The following is a 24002-nucleotide window of genomic DNA, read 5'->3' as shown; positions in this document are numbered from 1 at the left end:
CCACTCCAGCAACCCTCAGTTTGTTTCCTGAGATTAAGAATTCCTCATATCAGTGAGGTCATCATATGTGGAATTTAAGAAGCAAAACCTACGAACAAAGAAAAAAGACAAAAACAAAAAAATACAACTCTAGAGAACAAACTGGTGGTTGCCAGAAGAGGGAGGTGGGTGGGGGATGGGTGAAACAAGGTGATGGGGATTAAGAGTACACTTACCCTGATGAGCACTGGGCAGTGTACACAACTGCTGAATAGCTGTGTTGTACACCTGAAACTAATATAACACTGTATGCAAACTAGACTGGAATTTAAAAATGAAAAAAGGTGTCTAACCAGACACAATCTTCTAAACTTTTTCTCAGGCCTTTTTAAAGGGACAATTTTCATTTATGTTGAAAAGCTTTAAGCAAATGCCCACCCCCTTTGATGGTCTCTGCCAGGGTCCACTCCAATGGCTAAATTACCCGCAACAGCTTCCTTGTCACCTTTCGTTTTGATGTTGTGCCTCTCTGGGTGGGCCGTTAGCCTATCCAACCTGTGGCCAACATCTATTTCATCAGCAGGACTCTACTCTGCTTTACCTCGTTCTGAATTAATATTCGGTTAATGGGTAACCAAATTGATATATATGTTCCAGCCACATCTTTAGTATTTCCCCATTTCACTAATCACTTTTATTGATTCTCAATCAACATTGATTGCATAGGCACTTGCTGTGTGTTGCAAGATTTATTCACATCCTTCAAATGTTTGACTTGCCAATTTATTTCATGTGCCCATATAATTTTCTTTTACTTTCTCTTTCATTTCCAATTTAATCCTAGAACTCTACTTTCTGAAGTTCTTCATGTTTGGCACACTTACTGCTGTTGAATTTAACAGACATGTTGGGTTATAATATTCATAAACTACCTCAAAAATGACCAAGCACAGAAAGCCAGCAATAGCCTGAGCCGTCCAAGAACAAAAGGACTATGAACAAAAATTCTCTCTATCTGATGTTAGTATGGGCAGCGACACACTTTTGCTACAGAGCATATGAAAGTTAGAAGTTGAAAACTTTTAAATAGGGAAGCATCTGTGTTAAGATTAACAAGAATGTGATCATATTTAGTGTCATAAAAATTTGTACTTAAATGTGTAATAACTATATATATATATTTAGAGTATTTCTGGAAAAGTATTAAAAACTAAACTGTAACAAGCACTATGTGCCAGATATTGCTATTTTTTTAATCCCGCTGTCTCACTTAATTCTCACTGTTATCAGGTGATTACCATCTTACAGATGAGGAAATCGAGGGATAGACATTAAGTCCAAGGTCACAGAGTAAATGACAGACTGAAAAGAATAGGTGTTCCAAAAGATGCAAAGTGCTCTGGTGGCAAGGTTTAAAGACCCATTAAAGGGAGGGTACATGCTATGGTGAGCACTGTGAATTATGCAAGACTGTTGAATCACAGATCTGTACCTCTGAAAAAAATAATGCAATATATGTTAAGAAAAAAGAAGAAGAAGATAGCAGGAGGGTAAGAATGAAGGGGAGTAAATCGGAGGGGGAGACGAACCATGAGACGATGGACTCTGAAAAACAAACTGAGGGTTCTAGAGGGAGGGGGGTGGGGGGATGGGTTAGCCTGGTGATGGGTATTAGAGGGCACGTTCTGCGTGGAGCACTGGGTGTTATGCACAAACAATGAATCATGGAACACTACATCAAAAACTAATGATGTAATGTATGGTGATTAACATAACAATAAAAAAATTAAAGAAAAAAAATAAAGACCCATTAAAGACCCGGGGGGGGAATATATATATATATATGTATAGAGAGAGAGAGAGAGAGAGAGAGAGTTACCTATTGGCTGCTATAACAAAGTATCACAAATTTAGTGCCTTAAAATAACACAAGTTTATTATCTTACCATTCTGGTAAGAAGTCCTAAAATCAAGGTGTCAGCAGCTGTGTTCCTACTGGTGACTTTAGGGGAAAATCCCTTTCCTTGCCTTTTCCAGCTTCTAGGGGCTGAAGCTGCCTGCATTCCTTGGCTTGTCACCCCCTTCGCTGCATCACTAAGACCTCTGCTTCCAGTCTGTTGTCACATCTCTTCCTCTAACCCTTCTGCTTCTCTTATAAAAACCCTTATAATTACATAATTATAGGTAACCCAAAACAATCTCCCCATTTCAAAATCGTGAATTTAATCACATCCACAGTGTTCCTTCTGCCCAAGTGAAGTAATATATTCACACGTTTCAGGGATTAAGATGTGGGGATATTTGCAGGGCTGTTATTATATATTGTAATTATATTACATTATACCATATCACATCATGTGTGTGTATATACATATATAAAATATATATATTATATTTGCATAGGGAGACAGACAAGAAAATCCCAAAATATGGCATAATTTTACTCTATCTAGAGGTCTCTTCTCTCACCTTTCTGGGGAACATAGGTTGGAAAGTTAAAACTAAACTCAGTGATTTGGAGTGCTCAACATATGTTTTCTCTAGATTTCCCCCTCATGCTTTATCTGGTAGGATTTGAAAAGGGATTATTTAGGGGCTTATTTTCAACTCAGAATTTTTTTTAAAACATAGCTCTATAAAATATTAGAGAGCTGATAAATTAAGGGGAAACTAAAAAAACATGTTAAACAGAATGTAAAGTTGTTTGCTTTATTTTTTTCATTTTTTATTATGTTAATCACCATACATTACATCATTAGTTTTTGATGTAGTGTTCCATGATTCATTGTTTGTGCATAACACCCAGTGCTCTATGCAGAACGTGCCCTCTTTAATACCCATCACCAGGCTAACCCATCCCCCCACCCCTCTCCCCTCTAGAACCCTCAGTTTGTTTCTCTAAGTCCATAGTCTCTCATGGTTCGTCTCCCCCTCTGATTTTCCCCCTTCATTTTTCCCTTCCTATCTTTTTTTTTTTTAACATATAATGTATTATTTGTTTCAGAGGTACAGGTCTGTGATTCAACAGTCTTACACAATTCACTGCACTCACCATAGCACATACCCTCCCCAATGTCTGTCACCCAGCCACCCCATCCCTCCCACCCCATTTGTTTGCTTTAGATGTGATGGAAAGACATGGGGGAAGATTCTTGATTCCAGAGACCCCAAGAGATCTTTCTCACTAATAGCCAGGGAAACCATCAGTTTTCTGGAACTGGTCTAAAAGGTCAGAGAAGGGGCGCCTGGTGGCTCAGTCAGTTAAGCGTCTGTCTTTGGCTCAGGTCATGATCCCAGATCCAGGGATGGAGCGCCACATTGGGCTCCTTGCTCACAGGGAGTCTGCTTCTCCCTCATCCCTCCTACCCCCCAGCTCTCCATGCTAATAAAATCTTTAAATAAAATTAAAAACATAAAAGGTAGAGAACATAATGAAATAAATTGATTTAAAAGCATTTTATTTTGACAAAAAGACCCTTAATCAGATAGTGAAGGTGGTACAATCAGAATATGTTTTAAAGGAAGAGAGGTTTTGAAATATCCCTGCTAGGGTATCTTACAGCATGGAGCCACAATTATTCAAATATCTCTGATTGCAAAGGCTGGCCCAGGTAATATCTCCAAATGTCTCTTGGTTTGTTCATCTATTATTTCATAATGCCACAAGCCAAGGGAGTTGGGTTCCTAAATTATGCCAATACAGAGGATGAGGCCTAGAATGAGCCAAACAGGGAAGTGGATGTGTCTCTACCTTCCTAATGAAATTAACAAGGATTATATGCAAGCCATTTGTCTGGGATCACCTCAGCCTTTTTGGAGTTATAGGTTGTAATCTGCTATGTGAGAGAATAAAACAAAACAACAACAACAAAAAAACACCACCTCTTGAGCGGTAGACACCTGTCATTCTCTCACACACACTCACACATAGAGATTTACATATAACAAAATGACTATCATATGTAATTTCCTAATAACCTGAGGGCAAGGCAGAATGGAAATGAGAATTTTAGATGACTAACATAAAATCTGTGCGTTAGCAAAATCACAAATCCATCTATGGCAAGGACACGGAGTTGCTTAGAAAAAGCAATTTGCCTGCTAATTTACAAAAGGCCTACTGTATCTAATATAAAACAAAACATAAAAAATACCAAAACAAAGGAAAGCTCCGAGCTTATAAAAATATTGAGATGTTTATTCTCTTTGTACGAGAAATTGTAGCAGTGTTATTAATTCTCCCGGTTCACTGAAATATCCATAAATAGTTAAATCAACTAGTTGCAGTTTACCTGGACAAAACCAGTGACCCCAGAAAGCCTTCTACCACTGCCCAACTAGGCACAATTTCCAGGTAGCATATTATGGCTTTATGAGTAATGTTAGTCTAGACCTCCATCCTGGGCCCAAATTGGCCAGCTTATTCATTCTCGTTTATTATTCAATTTATAGAATGACATGGAGATTAAATAAAGACCAAAGAACTATTTATAACAACCCACTGAGTGTGGACCAGCTAAGCTCTTTTAATTGTGGAGCTGTCTTGTTACCCCATGGGCTTTTCTTAGCCCATCTTAGACGGACGCATCCTAGTCTAATCTGAATGTGCAGGTGTGGGTATTTTTCACATTACAAAGGGTTTTCAGTGATATGAGTACTTAAATTCTCATTATAGTTTGGTCTTTAAAACCTAAGCTATTAAAAAAACTATCAGAGATATAGACATGGAAGCATATTTGAAAACATGAAATGATTACTGACCAGCTTGTAATGAACATTGTGAGCTATACCTTGTGTGAAATGTCTACCTATGTTGATTCATTTAATACAACAGAATGAGGCAGAAATTGGACTTATTCTCTGATATTGGTGAAGAATGGTTTTACAGAAATTAGGTAGCTTACCTGTGGTTATACTGCTGGACAGCTATTTAGCTAGGATTAATTCTAGACCTCAGAATCTTATGCCAGATTTAAAGCTCAGGAATTCCATTTCTAAATCAAAAAAGAGGATGAATGACTTAGATCTTTTTAAGTTAATCTTGGAACACAAGTATGTGTAAATAAGTTAAGGATATCCTGGAGTGATCAATAGCTTACCATTGTTTTTAAGACACAAACAGGTGCCACAAGTTTTTGCTCCTTGATATAGAGAAGAAAGAAGTTGTATGCATTGTCATGATGGTTTAGCAATATCCTTTCTTCTTGGCATTTAACCTAGGTTTCTATAGTCTCTCTTTCTGTGCCATTTCCATCTAGCTAGCACTTCCATGGAATTAAATCTCAAAACTCTATGCCAGTGTGAAACCGTCACACAGGGTCTAGCCCCTCACTCCTAGTGGTCCACCCAGTATTTCGGTTTGACCATCCATTTTATATTTTCTCCAAGTTGAAGACACTTAAAGCTAAAGACATCAGTTATTCTGATGAAGTAGTCCCTATGCTCTTTTTTTTTTAATAATACTCCAGAAGTCTTTCAATGGTCTGGTTTCTAGTATATGTTATAAATAACTTTCACCTTTATATTACATATAACTTCATTATGTAAAAAGAACATTTATTTTTAACTTGCTATTCAGATGCCTCCCCTGACTCCTGATTCCCTAAAACTGGTGTTTTACTCAAGAAAGGACAAATTATGCACATGATATAATATCCCAAGGAAGAGGGAGGCACATATGGCTCTTCTTCATCCACAAGATTCAGATGCTTTCTCCAGCGTGCCACTGTCACAATGGTGAGCCAACATATTTTTCAGGCATTTGGAGTTATAAAAGCAGGTTAGGAAAAACAAAAAACAAAAAACAAAAAACCCATACTTCTTAGCCAATATTTAAGGCCCTTCCCAATCTGGCACTAGCCTATCTTCAAAACTCTTCATGTCCTAACAAAACCCCTTGTGAACATTATTCGTCTACCACACTAGATCACTAATTGCCATGTCCAAATCATTGTCCATACCAGCAGAGCCTTAAATAACAAGAAATCATTAATATATATTTTGGCCTCAAGACCACCTGGTTTTTCTTGTTTCCTATGATCTCTTTTAATTCACCTGCCTGTCTTGTCCCCTCAAAGATCTTCTCAACACAATACAACATGCACAAAGAGAGAGATGGCCTCATGCTTCTGCATCCTCTAATCAGAAAGAGCCATGGAATAAACAGTGCCTTTGCACATGGTGTGCCTCAGTAAATGTGTTGACCTGACTTTGAAATAATTTTACAGTTCTGTTCCTTTAGTTTTCCCTCTCTCTTCAAATACATTGACATATGTGTATATATATATATGTATATGTATATATATATGTATATATACATATACATATATATATATGGTTTGTGTGTCAGATTTTTACTGTGTTCATTCTGCCTGGTCCAGTGGTCTCAATAGAATTGGGATGCTAGAGAAACTTGGCAATTATTATATCAGCATGTCTACCAGACAGTTGTACTGGAGCCCGCTCAACAGTGAACATGAAATGGATGAAGCAGAAGACACACTGCCATTAGGGAGATGTTTAATGGTGTGATGCAGGAAGTGACAAGTTTCTAAGCAGTGGTAAGATCGGTTTTCAGCTTTGACTCCAAGAATTTGGCCTTTCCTGCCAAAAGTGAAATAAACCCTACCCATGCCCCAGCTTGCAATTATAGCAAGGAAAAGTGTTACCTCAGTTGAGATAAATATCTAGCTAACAAAAGCAGAAAACTACACTTCGAGACACAATGAAAGGGGAGAGGTTTGTCAATATCTGCTGTCTTCAAACATCATTTTTTTTTTTTTAAATGAGACAGTCCTGCTAGTTGTATTTACTGTGGCTTCCTCCAAGAGTCAAGATTTCTGTTCTACTCAAGTTTCTCCTCACTGTTCAACTCAGAAATGGACTCTTCACTCTATCTCTTAAGGCCTCTCTCTTCCAGGTTCCTTTGTCTTTCTGGAGATGGGTTCTACTTTGCTTTCTTTCAGATAGGCTTTCAAGAGGCAAATAATCAAGCCTAATGAAATATGCCAAGCAGGAAACTGGTATAGGTGATTACTTTTTCAAGCTTGAAACTATGCATTTTCTCAGGCAGAAGCCCAAAGTAGAGCTTCCTAGATGGATGTATATTGCCTAATTTAAATCTCTAAACAAGAGCGTATATGAGCTACACGTGTTACAAGAGTACTAATCATCCCAGAGAAACCTTCTCAGTGGCCATCTGGAGCAGTTAGAGTCCCCTAGACCCTCTCAGGTGGCCAACTAATCCTGGTTTGCTAAGGATTTTCCTAGTTTTAGTATGGAAGGTCTTGTGTCCTGTAAAACCCCTCAATCACAGGAAAACCTACCACTGGCCACCATGAGCAAAGCTTTTACTTTTTCTATAATGTATCATAAGACTGTTATATTTATGTGTGCTAAGTACAAACGATGAGATGCTCTAAATGATCCTGTGAGCTAATTATGATTATAATCCATATTTCAAATGAGGTTAAATGACTTGCCCAAGCTCTCCCAGCTAATAAATGATGGAGCTGACTTAAAACTAGGCCTTCTAATTCCAAATTCTGTATATTTGCCATTATAACACATTGTCGGTCTGTCTTTTCCTCAGAGATGATGCAGAATAGTCCCCTCTTTAGGTCCCACCGACCAAATGGAAGAAGTGAAGATATTATCTGCCCTCACTTAGTGTTTTATTTCTAATTTGTACCCTTTGAATTGTTTGCACCCAGTTGGCAAGGGGGGGATTTCAGAACTATTTCCCAAAGAGACAGCTCAACATCACATAGCTTTTTGTTTCTCCTTAAAAGTTAACTATACAACACAATACAAATACACACACAGTAACCGGAATTTATTTCCCCTCATGTTCAAGGTCTTCCCGCTGAGTCTGAATTGCCATACCAGGTTCTTTGTTCCCTTATGATAAGACTTCTCACAGGAACTCCACTGTCCTTCCTGAATTCTCTGGCCCATCAGTTTCATGAGTGCTAACCCAGTCTTTCATAAAATGGGTCTTAATCTAAACCCCAATTGTGATATTGTCCAAGTACTCTCTTCAGATTCTGCATAAACTGGAGGCACATAAATATATACACTGCAAAAGAGTTTTCACAGATCTCACCACATTGGACAAATCTGAATCTCAGCTCAGATCCAGATAAGGTACTCTGTTGTATGCCAACCCACGGTTTCATTTACTTTATAGCTTTGATACTTCCCATACTTGATAAAAAATAAATGTATCTTATTGCAAAACTTGGGGAATCTTCGAAAACATGAATTTCTGTAGTTGTCACTTTGACTCTGGAACAACTACTTCAAGTATTGCTTCCTGAAGGGATCTTTATATGTAAAGATTATGAGGCAGATGGTGTCCTCTTAAATGAGAAAATTTATATTCAGATTGTTCTTGGCAATGATGGCTTCTACCAGTCTTTTGCTTTGGCCTTTCCTACCTGCGACTTTAGAGTCTGAACATCAAGATAATGAGCAAGAGTTACAGTGACGTTTATCATCGTTGACAGAGTTATGGAGAAGTACTCAAAGCGAAAGAGATGTCTGTTATGCCTGAGTGCACTTGCTTATGGAGACTAATGTCTACCTAAAAATTAAGTTTCTTGTACTTTTGGCAGATGACTCTGCTCTAGTTAACGAAAAGTATACTGTCTTTTGAAGAGAAATTCACAGCTTCTTTCTTCTCACTGTCATTTTCCAGTGGTTATTGTTCAACCACTATGTTCCCAGAACACCTGAATCATTTTCACAAGATATAGGTATTCAAAATTATAGATATATCATTCAAAAGATTAATATATTTAATACCTTCAGGAATTCAAAGTTTCAGCTTACTTGTCCAAATATACCTTCCATTGCTCTCCTTGATATACTCTGACACATTATTCTCCGATATATTTTCTTGCCTGTGAAACTATTCAAGTTTTTATACTGCTTCTTGCTCTGCCTTTTCTTTTCCATATGCAAATATCAAAATTCTATCCAAACTTCAAAATTAAATTCAATGTCCTCTTCTCCATAAGGTCTGCCTTGGTAACTCCAAATCAGGAATATCTTCCTTTCTTAAATTTTCAGAGCACTTTATCCACTTTAGCAAGTAAATCACCCTGTACTGTAGCTAATTGGGTAAATATCCAAAATGAGATTCTGATGCTTTTATAGCAACTGCTATTTTTTTATTATTCCATATACAGAGGATGCCATATTATAAATGGAGGTAAAGATATGAACTAACGTTCTATATTCAAATTATGAGAAATAGGTAATTTTGAAGAACATTTAATTGTAGGCACACAAGCTTATAGTTGATCATAAAAAAATGGCCTTGGTTCTTTACTCCTCCCATGAAGAGTCAGGGTCTATGTCCATGTTCCCTGAATATAGATTTATGACTTGCTTTGGACAATAAAATGTAGCTAAAATGATGGTTGTCAGTTTCAACCTTGGCTTCAAGTGGCCTTGCATGCTTTTACTTGTTTCCTTAGATTCTTGTCACTGCCATACAAACAAACTTGGCCTGGTCAGCCAGACAACGAGCAGCACATAGTCCAATCTCCTGTTTCCCATACAATAGCCAGACACCCACAGACATGTGAGAAGTAGCCCCTATCCAGCTGACCATACATGTGTAAGTGAATGCAGACAAGATCTGTAGAGTCATTGTTTTAAGCCACTGAGTTTCAGGGTGGTTACAGTGATCATATTAGGATATAATATTAGTATAAGATGTAATAGAATCTTCAGATTGGAAGAAGCTTTAAACACTCAAGCATCTGATATTTAAATTTCCCTTTGCAACATTTCTAACAAGTCATCACACAAGCTATTTAAATAGCTCTAGAAATGGGGAACCTAGTTTTCACAAAGGCAGCTCTCACTTTGGAAACTTCTCCTCATACTAAGCAGAAGTTTGCCTACTATATTTCGCCCTGTGGGAAGCTCAGGACAATTTAATCCCTTTTCCACACCTACTCTCTTCAATATTTGAAGACCTCTAACCTACTCTCAGGTGCACCTTCTCTTTTCCAGATTCAGCATCCCCCATTCTCTGGTGGCTTTTCCTATGCTCTGATTTGAGATCCCTTTTTGGTCTGCCTGTCTGATCTGTCTACATCTGTTCAACTGTTATTCCCTGAACCAAGTACAGAGGCCATGAGAAGCAGCAAGGCTCTATCAGCAGGAGAGCTTCTTGCCCCTACTCCAGGCCCGGCACTCGGTGCACCCTAAGGCCGGTTTCCCTTGCCAGACCACCCACTATCGCCACAATCTTACTTGATCCGTCACCAGATGCGATGAATATTTCAATCTTTCCATGTGTTGACATTAAACATTTTCCTCTCTTCTACAGACTCGAAGAACATTCCAGCTCTTTTCTCCTCTCAGACACATGGTGTAATTATTGCACTTCAACCTTCCCTTTAAGCCTAGTTACTGCCCTGTTATTTGCTTTTTCCATTGCAATATAAGTGGAAGGGAGGTACATCACATCTATGTGTTAAGTTTTAAGGGTTTGAGCCCTGTTTGCCAAATTCTCGTTTCTCTGCAGTGCAATCATGAAAGCATGTGTTGGAGAAAAGCTCTGCCAGCCCGGTACCCCAAACAACCATGAAGAGGAAAGTGCCACCTCCTCCTCTGTAATTTATACACATCAAAACTGTAGCATGAGTGACAAATAAACCTTTACTTGATTAATATGCAGAAATTCGGTAGATGTTACTGTATTGTAACCTAGCTCATCCTGACTGGTATACCATTTATACTTCTTGTTAGATTCAGATTATTGTAGTATGCTAAGATCTTTTGGATATTAATTTATCCAAAAGATAAATTATCTAACATCATCTAACACACAAGTTATTTTGCCCAGCCTTATGTTACCCCCAAAGGCTACAATCAGATCCTTTATGTTTCCATCTCATTCAATTAAAAATAATCTGCCTACAGGCGATTCCTGAAGCATTCCATAAGAGCCTCCCCAGTGCAAAATTATTCACAAATTATACTTTGGGTCTAATCATTCAATCCATTATTAATTCATGTAGGTGGTTTTTTTTTTTTAGGGGTTATTATGAAAATGCTTAGCAAATGCCTTTCTGGAATTTAGGTAGGAATACATATACAATATTTAATTGATATACCTACTTAGAAATCTTATAAGACCAATGCATAATGAAACATTAAGTTGAAAATACAATATTAAAAGAAAAAACTAAACCAGAAATAAGCATAATACATTTGCAAATTAATTGATTTGGCCTAATAGTGAAGCAGCCAAGCTCTGGAGTCAGGTAGACCCAGTTCAGACCTCGGCTCTGACACTTAGCCACTGTTTGACTGTGACCATATTTAAGGTCTCTAAGTCACATTTTTGTTACCTGAACAATGGAATGGTTGTAACATTTACCTCAAAACACTGTGATGAGAATCAAAGGAGGTAATGCGCAAATAATGCTTGGATGTGGGCCTGTCATATTCTAACTTTCAAAAGGTATTAGTTTTTATGTCTTTATAATTATAAATTTGAGATAGTATCCCATTTTTAAAATGACATTGAACTGGAGGGTGTTATGCTTAGTGCAATAAGTCAATCAGAGAAAGACATGTATCATATGACCTCACTGATATGAGGAATTCTTAATCTCAGGAACAAACTGAGGGTTACTGGAGTGGTTGGGGGGTGGGAGGGATGGGGTGGCTGGGTGATAGACATTGGGGAGGGTATGTGCTACGGTGAGCGCTGTGAATTGTGCAAGACTGTTGAATCACAGATCTGTACTTCTGAAACAAATAACGCAACATATGTTAAGAAAAAAGAAAAAGAAGAAGATAGCAGGAGAGGAAGAATGAACGGGAGTAAGTCAGAGGGGGAGACGAACCAGGAGAGATGATGGACTCTGAAAAACAAACTGAGGGTTCTAGAGGGGAGGAGGGTAGGGGGATGGGTTAGCCTGATGATGGGTATTAAAGAGGGCACATTCTGCGTGGAGCACTGGGTGTTATGAACAAACAATGAATCATGGAACACTACACCAAAACAAATGATGTAATATATGGTGATTAACATAACAATAAAAATTTAAAAAAATAGTCAATGTAACAAATAGTGGAATAACTAAAACTTAAGTGGGAGAATATCTTGTCTTTTCTGTCAGAAATTTCCGACAATATGATGACTATTTTAATGCAGGTACTGTAATTGTTGCTATATATGGCATAATTGCTCTGTTATAATAAAATAATTATTACTAAAAAAAATGACATTGAAAATGTTTCTTTTTATTCTATACTTCATACTGTTCCTAAATGCTAAGGAAGACTGAAACTCTATAACAGAATTGTGGCATGGTTCTGACAGGAAGCTGTTCTGTGTTTAATTAAGAATTACGGATTAAACAAACCTATTACTTTTTTTTTTTTAGAGGCGCCACACAAGTGGGTGGGGTTGAGGGGAGGTTGGAGCAGAGGGAGGGAGGAGAGAGAATCTTATGCAGGCTTCACACCCAGTGCAAGCCCGTCACAAGCCTCGATCTCATTACCGTGAGATCATGACCTGAGCTAAAATAAAGAGTCAGATGCTTAACCAACTGAGCCACCCAGGTGCCCCGTTAAAACCTATTACTTTCAGTAAAATTACAAGGTTATGGAAAAATACTATTTTGCTGGCAGTGATTATTTTATTGTTCTATTGTACTATAGTCTGCCTATAAGAGGAAACATTATTTACCTTTATGGAATATGGTATTCATTTATCAAAAGATACTTAAAAACAGACTTGATATATGCTTTATTGGTAAAAACAATAATCAAGTTCAGTGCTCCTCTTTTCCTAAGATGTTTTATGTGTTAGGTGTACTCAATAGCCATATCAATTGCATTTTGGAAAGAACCAGCAGGCTTAGGAACCATGATACTCATAATTGCCATCTTATTTAATAGGGTTATTTTCAATATTTTTTGACTAAAACTGGTGATGACACAAGTAATCTGACTTTTCAAACATAAGTGATTATTCTGCTCAGTGTAACATATTTTCCATAGTTACTGAACTGGCATTATTTTAAAAGACTGACTACTTAAATATTTTCCTTATAAAGTGATTTTAATTTGCTACTCCTCAAACATATCAACTACCTGGAAAGCCTTAGAGGATTAAACTCTATTCTGTGTGGTGATTCTATATGGTATCCCAAAAGATTCATTGATTTCCTAATAAATTTAAGCCAAGTCAGATTTAGATGTCATAATTAAAGATGTTTTAAAAAACAGGAAATAACACGCATATGTTCAATAAGCAAACTGAACACAGAGAAGGCTTTAGAAAAACGTGCTTCTTTAAAACCCTTTCCCCTCCCCCCTCCCCAACAAATATGCTCTCCTCAAGTATCTTAACTAGGAAGTTTATTTTTCTGAGACTGGATTGTCCTCAGTAGCTGCTCGATTCATTACATGGGTCCTCCCATGATGTTCAGAACCTAAAGAAATTATGATAAGCACTAGCTTGAGAGATGGGTTTTTTGTTTTATTTTGTTTTGTTTTGTTTTGTTTTGTTTTTCTTTTCAGATGGGGCCCAGAGCAGTGAAAGAAAACTTGAGTAAGCTTCGCGAAGGTGAGAAGGTAGAAGTAGCACCACACTTAAGCTTATGCTGGTTGCCTTACTTTTCCAATTAAGAAAACATGTGGCTTCAGGGGCTGGGTGTAGGATACAACTTCTATCACTAAAACTGAGGTGACCTCAAATACTAATCTTTGGAAAACATGATTTGGGATTCCTTTCAAGTATGTCTCAAGTACTATGAAGTGGAGGTAGTGATTTCAGAAACTAAGGGAAGGCAGACTCCTTGCTGGGTGTAGTTTCAACTGGCTGTCACCTGAAAATTAAAGGAAAAGCAAGCCCTTTCTGAAGAGCCAACCAGTGCTGTGCACAATTAAGGAAGGCTCCAGTGCAAGGAACTAGCTAAAGGGAAGTTGTCAGAGTTGATGGTGGCTGTGGTTTCCTTCCCTGAAATGAAGACATTATTTGAATCTTGGGTTGATACAGAAGAGGGGTCTTGTACATTCTCTGAATCTAAAACACAAACCTATCTCTAAGAATAAAAGAGTGGCCTTTATACAATGAGTAAAATTTCGGCTTGCCCTTGCCTGCAACCCAGGATGATCCTAAAGATTTTATCCTTAAGTATTAAGTAATGAAATTAAAAAAAAAAATGGATTTGGAAGAATTTTCTATGGCCGGCCATCTAAGCACAGAAAAAGGCTTCTATGATGGTAGAAATTAGGTTTCTTATGGATGTGTAAAGCTGGAAGAACCTGTTCAACAGTATCACTGGGGATTGGAGCTGGGGGATGGTCTTATACAATATCCCTGGGTTGACAGTGGGTAATACTCACATGTCTCTTCTGTGTTTATTGTCTATTACTGAGTAAGAAAGAATGTTAAGCTACAATCTCAGGCCTGAATAGGAGATGATGAAAAGGTGTCAATCTTTAACATTGTCACCTGTAAGCTATTAGTTGCTTGAGCTTAATAGCTTCATTTTCTTAGTCCTTTGATTACTTACTGAGTACTATAAGTTTTTTGCCACTGTCTGTGTTGAAAAACAATATGCCTAAAGGAAATGGTTTATAATCCACTCCACAAACAGTTTATAAGGCTGATTTAGATGTTAGTGACTTTGATCTTACTTCCATAGATCCCATGCCAAAGATATATTTTCCATGGTTCCCGAAGAGGTCATGGTTGTGGTCCTGGGGTCTTGTAGGTCCACACATTGAAGGAATTAGGCAAGCCCCTGTGGCTAGTATCAAGATACACTCTAATGACCCCATGATTTTCTAAATAAAGAAGTTATCAAGTGCTTCCTGAGTAATTTCCAAGAAAGCCTTGGAGCATTCAGCTGATCCTGAATTAGAGAACTGATTGCCAGTAGCAAGCCAGAATTAGATAAGCATTTTTGGGGACAGGTAGTGAGGGGAGAGGAGGCATAGGAAGCTAATGGCAGCTTAGCAACCAGTTCTTAATACATGGGTTTTAGAAAGTTGGTGACCTTTTTGCTGTCAGCTTTCCCAGTTAAGAGGTTCTTTGTCTAGGCCAAACCTTGGTCTATAGGATATAATGTGTCTGCCCAGTAGGACTACAGGCAGAGTGCTGGGGACTAGTGGGCCTGGTACTATGGAGAGTCTACGGTAGGGTTGGGACTTCCCCTAGCTTCGCCTGAGATTCTTTTCCTTGCTGATCTAACTACCCTGCGGCATGACTGCATCTGACATTCGCTAAGAGAGGCCAGGTTTTATTCAACCTTTAATGGATTAAGCAAGACAACTCCCTTTATTACTTTTACAAAGAGCAAGGTGACAAGGGTCATCCAATTATTAATTATAAAAGGTCTCCTTCTTGGACTAATAATGGAACTGATTAAAGAAAATCTTTAATACAGTGTGAATTTATATCTAGGGTGTTCTAAGGTGCTAAGGTTTTCAGATGGGAGAATAAAAGGGCAAAATTTATATCTGAGCATAATTAGAGTAATATTTTTATGGATTCATTCTACCCAAACTTCACAAGTTTCTCCCAAGTAGAGAAACAGGGATTCAAGATCAAAAGCAAAGTGGCCTTCTGATCAACTGGGGTTAAATCTAGTGGGAGAAAAGTCCCTTGATTTTTTTTTTTCTTTTAGGGATTTAGCAACACTGAATTTGGGGGAAGGGGTGGGACCAGCTGTTTTTAATACTCCCAGTACTTCTCATGTATGTCTTATCATGAATCCATGATTGCTTCAGGTTTATTTTTTTCCTAAAATGCAGTGGACCTGAATCTTTTAAGAAATAATTCTAACTCATCTAAGAGACTGCCAAATCCAAAGCAAGATTAATTTATAAGTGAGGTCCTCATATGGGCAAGGCACTCTCATAAGCTTTATGGAGGAAAATCTAAGTGAAAAGCCAACTCTAGGCCTTTAAAGAGTTTAAAATCAGGTTGGAAGATTAAATTTTTGTTAGTTTAAGCAACTTAAATTCATATGTACCATAGGATTGACACAAATGGGAACAGAAAAGGGAGATAATTCCTTTTAAAGAGAAATAGAAATCAAGAAGAAATAGAAATCAAGATATTCAAAGCCATATAGAAAGATTACATTGCAGAAATGAGGAACCATTAAACACATTTAAGTAGAAATGACTGTGCGTTAAGGAGATTAATCTTTAACAGTGTATAGATTGAGCTTAATGCGGAGAAATTAACGAAGGCAGATCATTTTGCATTCACCTAGGTAAAAGGTATTGAGGATTAAAACTAGATTAATGGCAATATGAATAAAAATAAGTTGAAAAATTATGGGCACGGTGATTTGAATTGCAATCCAATAATGAATTAGGAATGCAGAGCTGTCTGCATCTGTTAGCTCTTATATTAATAAGCTCTAATTTGAATTCATTTTTACCTAAATCTATAGTGAACTTCTATACTGAATCCCTTGAAGGGAAAGGAACTCGTACATAAAAAACTAACTGAAAAGTACAAGAAAGACAAAGGTTTCCATTTCTCTCCGAAGAGTAACCTGCCACTGTGACTATAGCAAACTTACATGGGGGCTGTCATTTTCTTAATACTTGGCACCCTTGGTTCAGAGCATGCTGATATATTTGTGTAGCATGAACCACTGACCCAAGGATGGGATTATAGAGGTGGAAACAGCCACTGTTTAGACTTAGGAGAATTTCTGGGCCTTTTCTTGAAAGTAGGGAAGTTAAATGAGGGCATAAGGGAGAATCTCATTTATAGACTAGGTAGGAAAAAATGAAACAAAAAATTTTCGGCTACCCAAGAGGAGGCTGCTTTGAGAAAAAAGGAGTTAAGAGCTTCTGGAGAGTAAGAACAACCTTAGCTGCCATCTTAAATGATTTAAGGCATTGACCAAACATGAAGGTCAAAACCAGGAGGAGGACGTAGGGCATGAGGATAGTATATAACCTTTTCAACTTTAGAGAAATACAAAAGCAATGTCAGAAGCATGACAAGTATCAGAAGTATATTAAACCACCTATATCCACATATCGTATAACCTAACTCAGGCTTTATAACAGTAACAAAAAAAAATTACTATTTTAACCAAGGTAAATTTAAAAGCAAAGGAATTATTCAGAACTTTGGCTGATAATTGCTTGTTCATGTTCATCATATTAGTCATTCATGGAAATAATCAAACCACCTTGAAAATGTCAGCAAAGTTTTTGATCTATGTATATATACACATATGCACATACAAATACACACACTTGTGTGTGTGTGTGTGCTCACAGTTGTACCTATTTGAGAGTGAGGTCAAAACGGAAGCTTCTCTTTTTCTATCCGGCAATCTCTTAGCGCCCTGCCCTTCAACAATCGCTTTTTCTCACCTCTCTCAACATCACCCATTTCCTGCCAAAGTTCGATAATCCTAGTAGTGGTTGCAAAGTCACCCCCAGATTCCTTGGATTAGGAAAGCAGCTATAGCCTGGTTGAGAACCACAACAGGAAATAAACACATAGGCTTGAGGAACTTGGTTCCAAGAGAGTTACCCTGAAGAGAACTTGGAAAACTAGAGAAGAAATGGAACAAAGATGATCAGAATCTCCTCTCCCCAACCATCTTCTCCTTATTCTCACCATGGTTTTGTGGACTTCCCTGAATTCTAGTGCAGACAAGGCTAGTACCTTAAAACTAGAAAGACACTATATAAAAGCCTTGTAATGTTCCTCATCACGCAGCCAGTGGAACTCTGACTATAAATGTCCAGTGAAGGGTGAACTTAAGTTACATACAATCAAAGAACCAAAGGAATGCCATTCTAATTTTAAAAAGTGATTCATATTTGGAGAAGGGACTTGTGTGACTTCATTCACTATCATTTATTAAAGTAGTTTCATCAAATTGACTTATCAGAGGCTGGGTAGCCACGGGCATGTGTCATTCAAAACCCCTCAGAGTAAATCTTCTGAGAAAAGTGTAGTTGGATGACAGCCTTCAGCCACCACATTTCCAGGATCCACTGCAGCATTCTTCCAAAGGCCATACTCATCAAGTTGATCCAAACCAATGAATGAATGGTTTACCATTCCTCAAATGGTGGAGGTAATAGCGCTGGCCACATATGCACAATGTGGGACCCTTCTACAGTTAACCTTTTATCTAGGACTTCCTATTGGTCTGGCACTTTCCTGTAGCCTCATTGGTGTCAGTTTAAGGCTTTTTATGCCCAATTCCCCTTCCTTCCCCCTCTCCTCTCACAGATGTCAGACCCATATTATGGTCCAGAGGTTTCTCTCATCTACTTCTGCTGTCTCTCCACTTATCTCAGATGTTTCCCCCCAAAAAGCTCTTGTACTTCTAATATCTTGCTGTGTGCTTCTGGTAGGACCCTTAGCTTACAAATATGATAGAAGTTACCAAATTCCTGTAAAACAACTGGGAGAAGTACAATGTTAAATACTAATGCTATCACTGAAACATGCATTTTTCCAGCTTTTTCTCTTCCTCTCTTCTGATCTTTTTCTCTCACCCAATTCCTTTTCCAGAGCCTACCTGATTTTTTTTTATTTTGATAAATGGGAAAAAGAAAAGTTTGCCACGTCTTTTCTAGCAACACTTACAAGAAATGTGCCGAGAGATGAATCAGAGCAGCACTGTTAACTCCATTATCTGGTTTCCGTGTGTATAGATTATTCCTTCATTGACACTTGAGAAGGGGGAGGAAAGGGTCGATGTGGTCTGGCTCTAAACTGGTTAGGAATGTTGAAAGTAGAGGAGAGAGAGAGGGATGGAGAATCATCATAAAGCGGTGATTCCATTCTGAAAGTCTGCTCCAGTCTGTTTTCCAGGACAATAGAAGTTGTAATATTTAGAAGATTTATAGTAATGTTTCATTCTATAAAAACATACTTTAAAATATTTATAGAAAAAGTAAAATAAGTATATCTTGCTGAAAGAGGTTGGGATTGAAGGCTAAATATAAATGTACCCTTCAGGTTCTTCAAGAGGAAGTTAGCATTCAGATAATGGCAAATTCTCTTGATGACTGAAAATTATCACCCTTTCCCTTACCATCATAATGTTAAAATCTCTTGGCAAATTTTCGAAAAAGAAGTTTCTGGAAAAGTGAAATGGAAGGGATCTGTTCAAAATGCAAAGATAGATAATCTGTTTTAGCTAACCATTTACACAGCTTGCACCTAAAACAGGGGTACAGATTAACTCTGCTGCTTTGACATTGACAAAACTTCACGTTTAGATATGAGTTAGGAAAGCAAGATGTTATTAAGTACTGGATGCCACAGGGAGGATTTGCAGGAACTCTGAGACCATAAACACAGATAAGTCCTCAAGATCATGACATACATGTTTTCATAATCAAATTGGAATTCAACCTAATTATTTCCTAAGAAACTTCCATTTTGTCAAGTTTCATTTTCTAGTAAACTTAAAGACACAGTATGTAGGGAGTAGTGGAGAGAGAGTAATCCTTTAAATTTTCTATGAATAATCCATAGTGGTCTTTTATCACAGCTAGTTTTCCTAATACATTTAAACCATTGTGACATTGTAATAGTGATGTGAGTAGTTCTTCACATATTTAAGAACTTTGAAGAGTTTATAGACATAAATGTAATGAAGATGTGACTTATTTGACAAAAATCAAACTTTTATTTGAAAAATATCAAACTAAAGATGGTCTATGTTATTTTCCAGGAGCTCCATATTTAAAATGTGAAATTTTATGCATTTAACTTAAAGCAAGTAACATGTGAATGTATCTAACAGAAGATTTTTGAAGAGTGAGAGTACTATAAACATAAATGTAAAACTATGTCTTTGCCTAAAAAACCCTAATACACAAATTTAAATGTTGCTTCTCTTTATATTGTACACACGTGTTCAAATGTCAACACTTATAAAACTAATCTATCTTTCTACATGTCTATGCTGTGCATAAGCTTTGGTTGACAATTTCACTTTAAAAATCTATTACATTTGTTATAGTATCATTTGCAGTACAGGCACCTAGAAATATTCTTGAAAATCCAATAACAGAAGATGAATAAATATTCTATAAATGTCTTGAAATATTTGCATCACTTAGAAATAATGAAGTGGAAAGTTTTCCAAGCCATGTTATTAAATGACAAAGAGAAACGGAAAAAACCCAAAGTTGGAGATGCAGGATAGCCTACTGAATAAGGTCACAGACTCTAGAACCAGACTAGCTGGGTTTGGATACTGATTTGGCCACTTACGAGCTGTATGGAGAGAAAGGTTTTTTAAAACTGTTTCATACAGCAGCTCCCTAATTTGTAAAATGAAGGTCAAATTAGTACTTACCTCACAGGGCAATTTTAAGAATCAGATCAGTCATTATATAAGAAACAATTTTAACAATACTTGCTACAATGTCATTACTAAATCAGTGCTTGTTTGTTTCTAGAATGGCCTAGTTTATGGCAAAGAGACACAATAGAAAACTACTTATTCTATAGGAACATAGACATGTATTCAAGTGACAAAAAAAGGCTACAAATTGATACCAATGTGTAACTGTGGGCATTAAATGAAATCCTTTGCTTTTTGAGTATTTTACATGCAAAATATACTTCATACGTTATTTCATGATTAAATTTTAAATACTTTCATCCAACCATTAAATAACAATGAAGTTTACATTCATTGACTTATTGACATAGAAAGACATTCATGCACATTTCATTAACCGCAAACAAGCAGATCAAAAGATGGTATTGTGTTAATTTAACTCATTTACATAAAATTATGTGATTTGTGCATAGAATGATAATCTTAATAACTAATCCATTTAGGTGATTTTGCCTTTGTTCTTTGTATATAGACACATGTAAGCATAATTATATATATATGCACACACAACTAGACATTATTACAAAAAAAATCTCTAAAAGCTACTTTGTGAAAAAAGAAAGCAACAGTAAGGCTAGTTACTTATACCATCATGCAGCATCCTGCGTTCAAGCTGCATATGGTGAGAGCACAGCCAAGTACCACTGATGAATGGAATGAATTAAAAAGATTATGAATGTACTCACCCACCAATCGCCTGGAGTCCAGAGAATTTGGAAGCGTCCAAATCATGGCCACTTATTATTCGAGCCTTAAATCAGAAACAAGAAAAAAACAAAAGAAAAACAAACAGGCCTTTAGCATACCATAGCTGCATATACATGAATTTGGGACACAAGTCAACTGCACTAGACATGTAACACCTAGTATGACAGATGCTAAGCAGGGTCAGCTCCAAGTCAAAGCTACTATGTTTTTGTGGGGAGGGGGCGGTTTGAAATTAGCTGTCAGCATTTAAATAAAAGCACTGGCACAGTCCAGGAAAATATATCCTATTCCCCAATATGATTTGCCCTTAAAAGTTGCTAGGTGCAGTGAACACCATGAATGAGTCAGGGAGATCATGATTAGCCAGACCTCAGAACAGATGCTGAGTTTGACCGCAGCAGACCCCTAGGTTGGCAAGTGTAAGCTAAAGTAAGCGCAGCTGGCAAGGTGTACCCTCTTCTTAAATGCAGCATATCGGGGGCACACTTAAAGGACAACCGAAGAATGGGAAGCTGGGATAACATGCACATTTCACAACTAAAACAGAGGAACCAAAACAGGTCTAATATGTCACAAACAAACATGTACAAAAGACAAGGTCCCTCAGGAGAGAAGAAAAAGTATGATTTAAAACCTTTTCATCCACAGAACTGCTATCTGAAAGAGAATCAGGAAAAGAAGGAATAAATGTTAGAAGGGGTACTTTACGAAATCACTTAAATGTATACATGAACAAAGCATTACTATTTTACGTTGCTTAAAATCATAAGTAAACAGAATTTCAAGGCTGAACCCCAAGGGAAGAGGGTCCTCATCATTTAAAGAGCTGGAAAATGTGCCAGAATGCTTGAAAAGTATCCAAGGGTGATTGTAGGGTTTAATGAAAGGCAATATGTCATATAAAGAAAAGAACACAGTTGAAGAATCTGAAGTCCTAAGCCCCAGCCGGGGCTCTGCCATTTACTAAGCACATGGGGCAAACTACCAAATTCTCTGGAGTCTGGAATCTAGACCCAACTCTGCAAAAAGGTCATGGACATTTTGCTTATTGGCCTCCAAACATTTTTCAGAGACTCAATTGAGATGAATATATGTCCAAGTAAACCCCAGGTGACTACATAAATTACGCATGTTTATTAAGCATGGATTATTTATGGCTTGCCATGGAAACTCAAGAGCTAAAAGATTAATCAAATATACTCCACTTGGCAAATAAAAAATAAACAAACAAGAACACTGATACCTGAAAGCACTTCAGTGACTTAAGATCACAAAGCTAAGGAATGGCAGAAGTGGGGCACGAATCTAGGGCCCCCAAACCTCACCTGCTGCCCTTTAAGTCCCATGTTCCAGGTAAATTGAACAAAACAGAGCGGGGTCCACAGTTCTCCAGCCCAATTTAAGATACATCACAGAGTAAACATTTCTCAGTTGCAACTGCTCTTGGACCCAAGATGAACAACGGTGAACAATGGACTAATTTTTGTTTTTAAACTCAAGTCTGAATCTGCCATGGTCCTCATGCATGGTCCATTTCTACCTGACATAGCAGTATTGCTTTTAAACTTATTAGTTCAGTTTTGCTTATTAGTAGAAAGCTGGAGGAACTTCTCTGAATACAAGGTGGCAGAAAGCTAGAGCTAAAATGACCTTGGGGTTCAGAGAGTCAAAACCTTTCATTTTTATGGATGAGCCCCGGCAATATAAAGGTTTATCTAGGTCATGTAGCTCAGTGACAACTTGTATTGATAAAAATGTGAAATGTATTTGTTTTCTCGACTCATTAAGTATGGCTTTATTAATTACTTGGCAATATTTTCGACTCTAAGATATTTCACAGTATCTCAGAGTTAAGTCTTTGAATATAAAACTAGAAAAAAGCACAAACAATAAAAAAAGATCTTATTTACGGCCATAGAAAATTTTAAGATACTGCATACAATACAGAAAATTAAGCATTAAATAAGAATAATATATCCATGAAAACTGTCACAAGCACAATTTAAAATCCTATAATAACTAATTTAATATGAAATATCAACTGATCAGACAATACGCATCTGCGTTTCAATAGGTACCAAAAAGCTGTTCAATAAAATTTCAAAACAAAACCCTCTAAATCACTTTTTAAACATTTAAAATCAACTGGGATGAATCTTGAGCTTATTATGTTAAAAAACATGTCGCTTCCAGAGACCTAAATCTAAGCGTGAAGTATTAGGGCATTCCCATTATTCCAAGCAAAACAAAAATGTCCACAATCATCATTTTAACGTATTTCTTGAAATTCTGATCAATACGGCAAAGCAGACCAATTAAAGCAAAAATAAACAACATAAATGTTAGAAGGCAGAACACAAAGTTGTATTTTCATCTTTAACCCAAAAGACAAGTCACCTGGAAAACTGTTAGGGTTAATAAGTAGTAAAGTGAACATAAACAAAAAAAATAAGAACAGTTATTTCCTACAACCTCGCAATAACTAGCTTGAAAAACAATGACATGAGATCTGATTTCAAATATCCATTACTTTGACATTGTCTCCTATTAATAACTGGATTCTATATCAACCATTCCAGTAAGTAAATGTAATCTTAACAAAGTCAATTATTTTTCAACTGCTAAATCGAAGACACTTCAACTTTTTAATTCATTATTCAATGTTTCATTCATTCCTCCACTGACACATATTTTTATCAATTACCAACAAGTCTTTTTTCATTCCTACTCCTTTCTTGTCGACCTGCTATCCTGTCCTCCTTGAAACCTTTCTAAATACAGTTAAGATCACACCACTTCCCTGTTTAAAACCCACCAATGCTACCCCGTGCCCACATGAGAGAAAACAGATCTATGTCTACTGCAGGCTCATGAGCCCTCATTCACACCCTACACTTTGGTCAAATTAAGTTCTTG

The 24002-nt window shown here is 37.1% G+C and overlaps 1 protein-coding gene across 3 annotated transcripts in view; it reads right to left on the bottom strand.

Annotated features, from left to right (window-relative positions):
- The window catches only part of UNC13C (unc-13 homolog C), a 651156-nt gene that overhangs the window by 468768 nt on the left and 158386 nt on the right, over nt 1-24002 (bottom strand). For all 3 annotated transcript variants that reach the window (XM_073877030.1, XM_073877032.1, XM_073877031.1), the window contains 2 exons: nt 21721-21743; nt 21065-21129 (listed from right to left, as the gene is read on the bottom strand). In XM_073877030.1, coding sequence (XP_073733131.1) covers nt 21065-21129; nt 21721-21743 — 88 coding nt within the window. The remainder of the gene's footprint in view (nt 1-21064; nt 21130-21720; nt 21744-24002) is intronic.

Source organism: Callorhinus ursinus, unplaced genomic scaffold (assembly GCF_003265705.2).
Source record: "Callorhinus ursinus isolate GAN/ISIS: 27379988/994484 unplaced genomic scaffold, GSC_fseal_2.0 scaffold25, whole genome shotgun sequence".
Lineage (NCBI taxonomy): Eukaryota > Metazoa > Chordata > Mammalia > Carnivora > Otariidae > Callorhinus > Callorhinus ursinus.
Note: the sequence above shows the minus strand (reverse complement) of the source record. Positions and strands in the feature narration are given on the sequence as shown.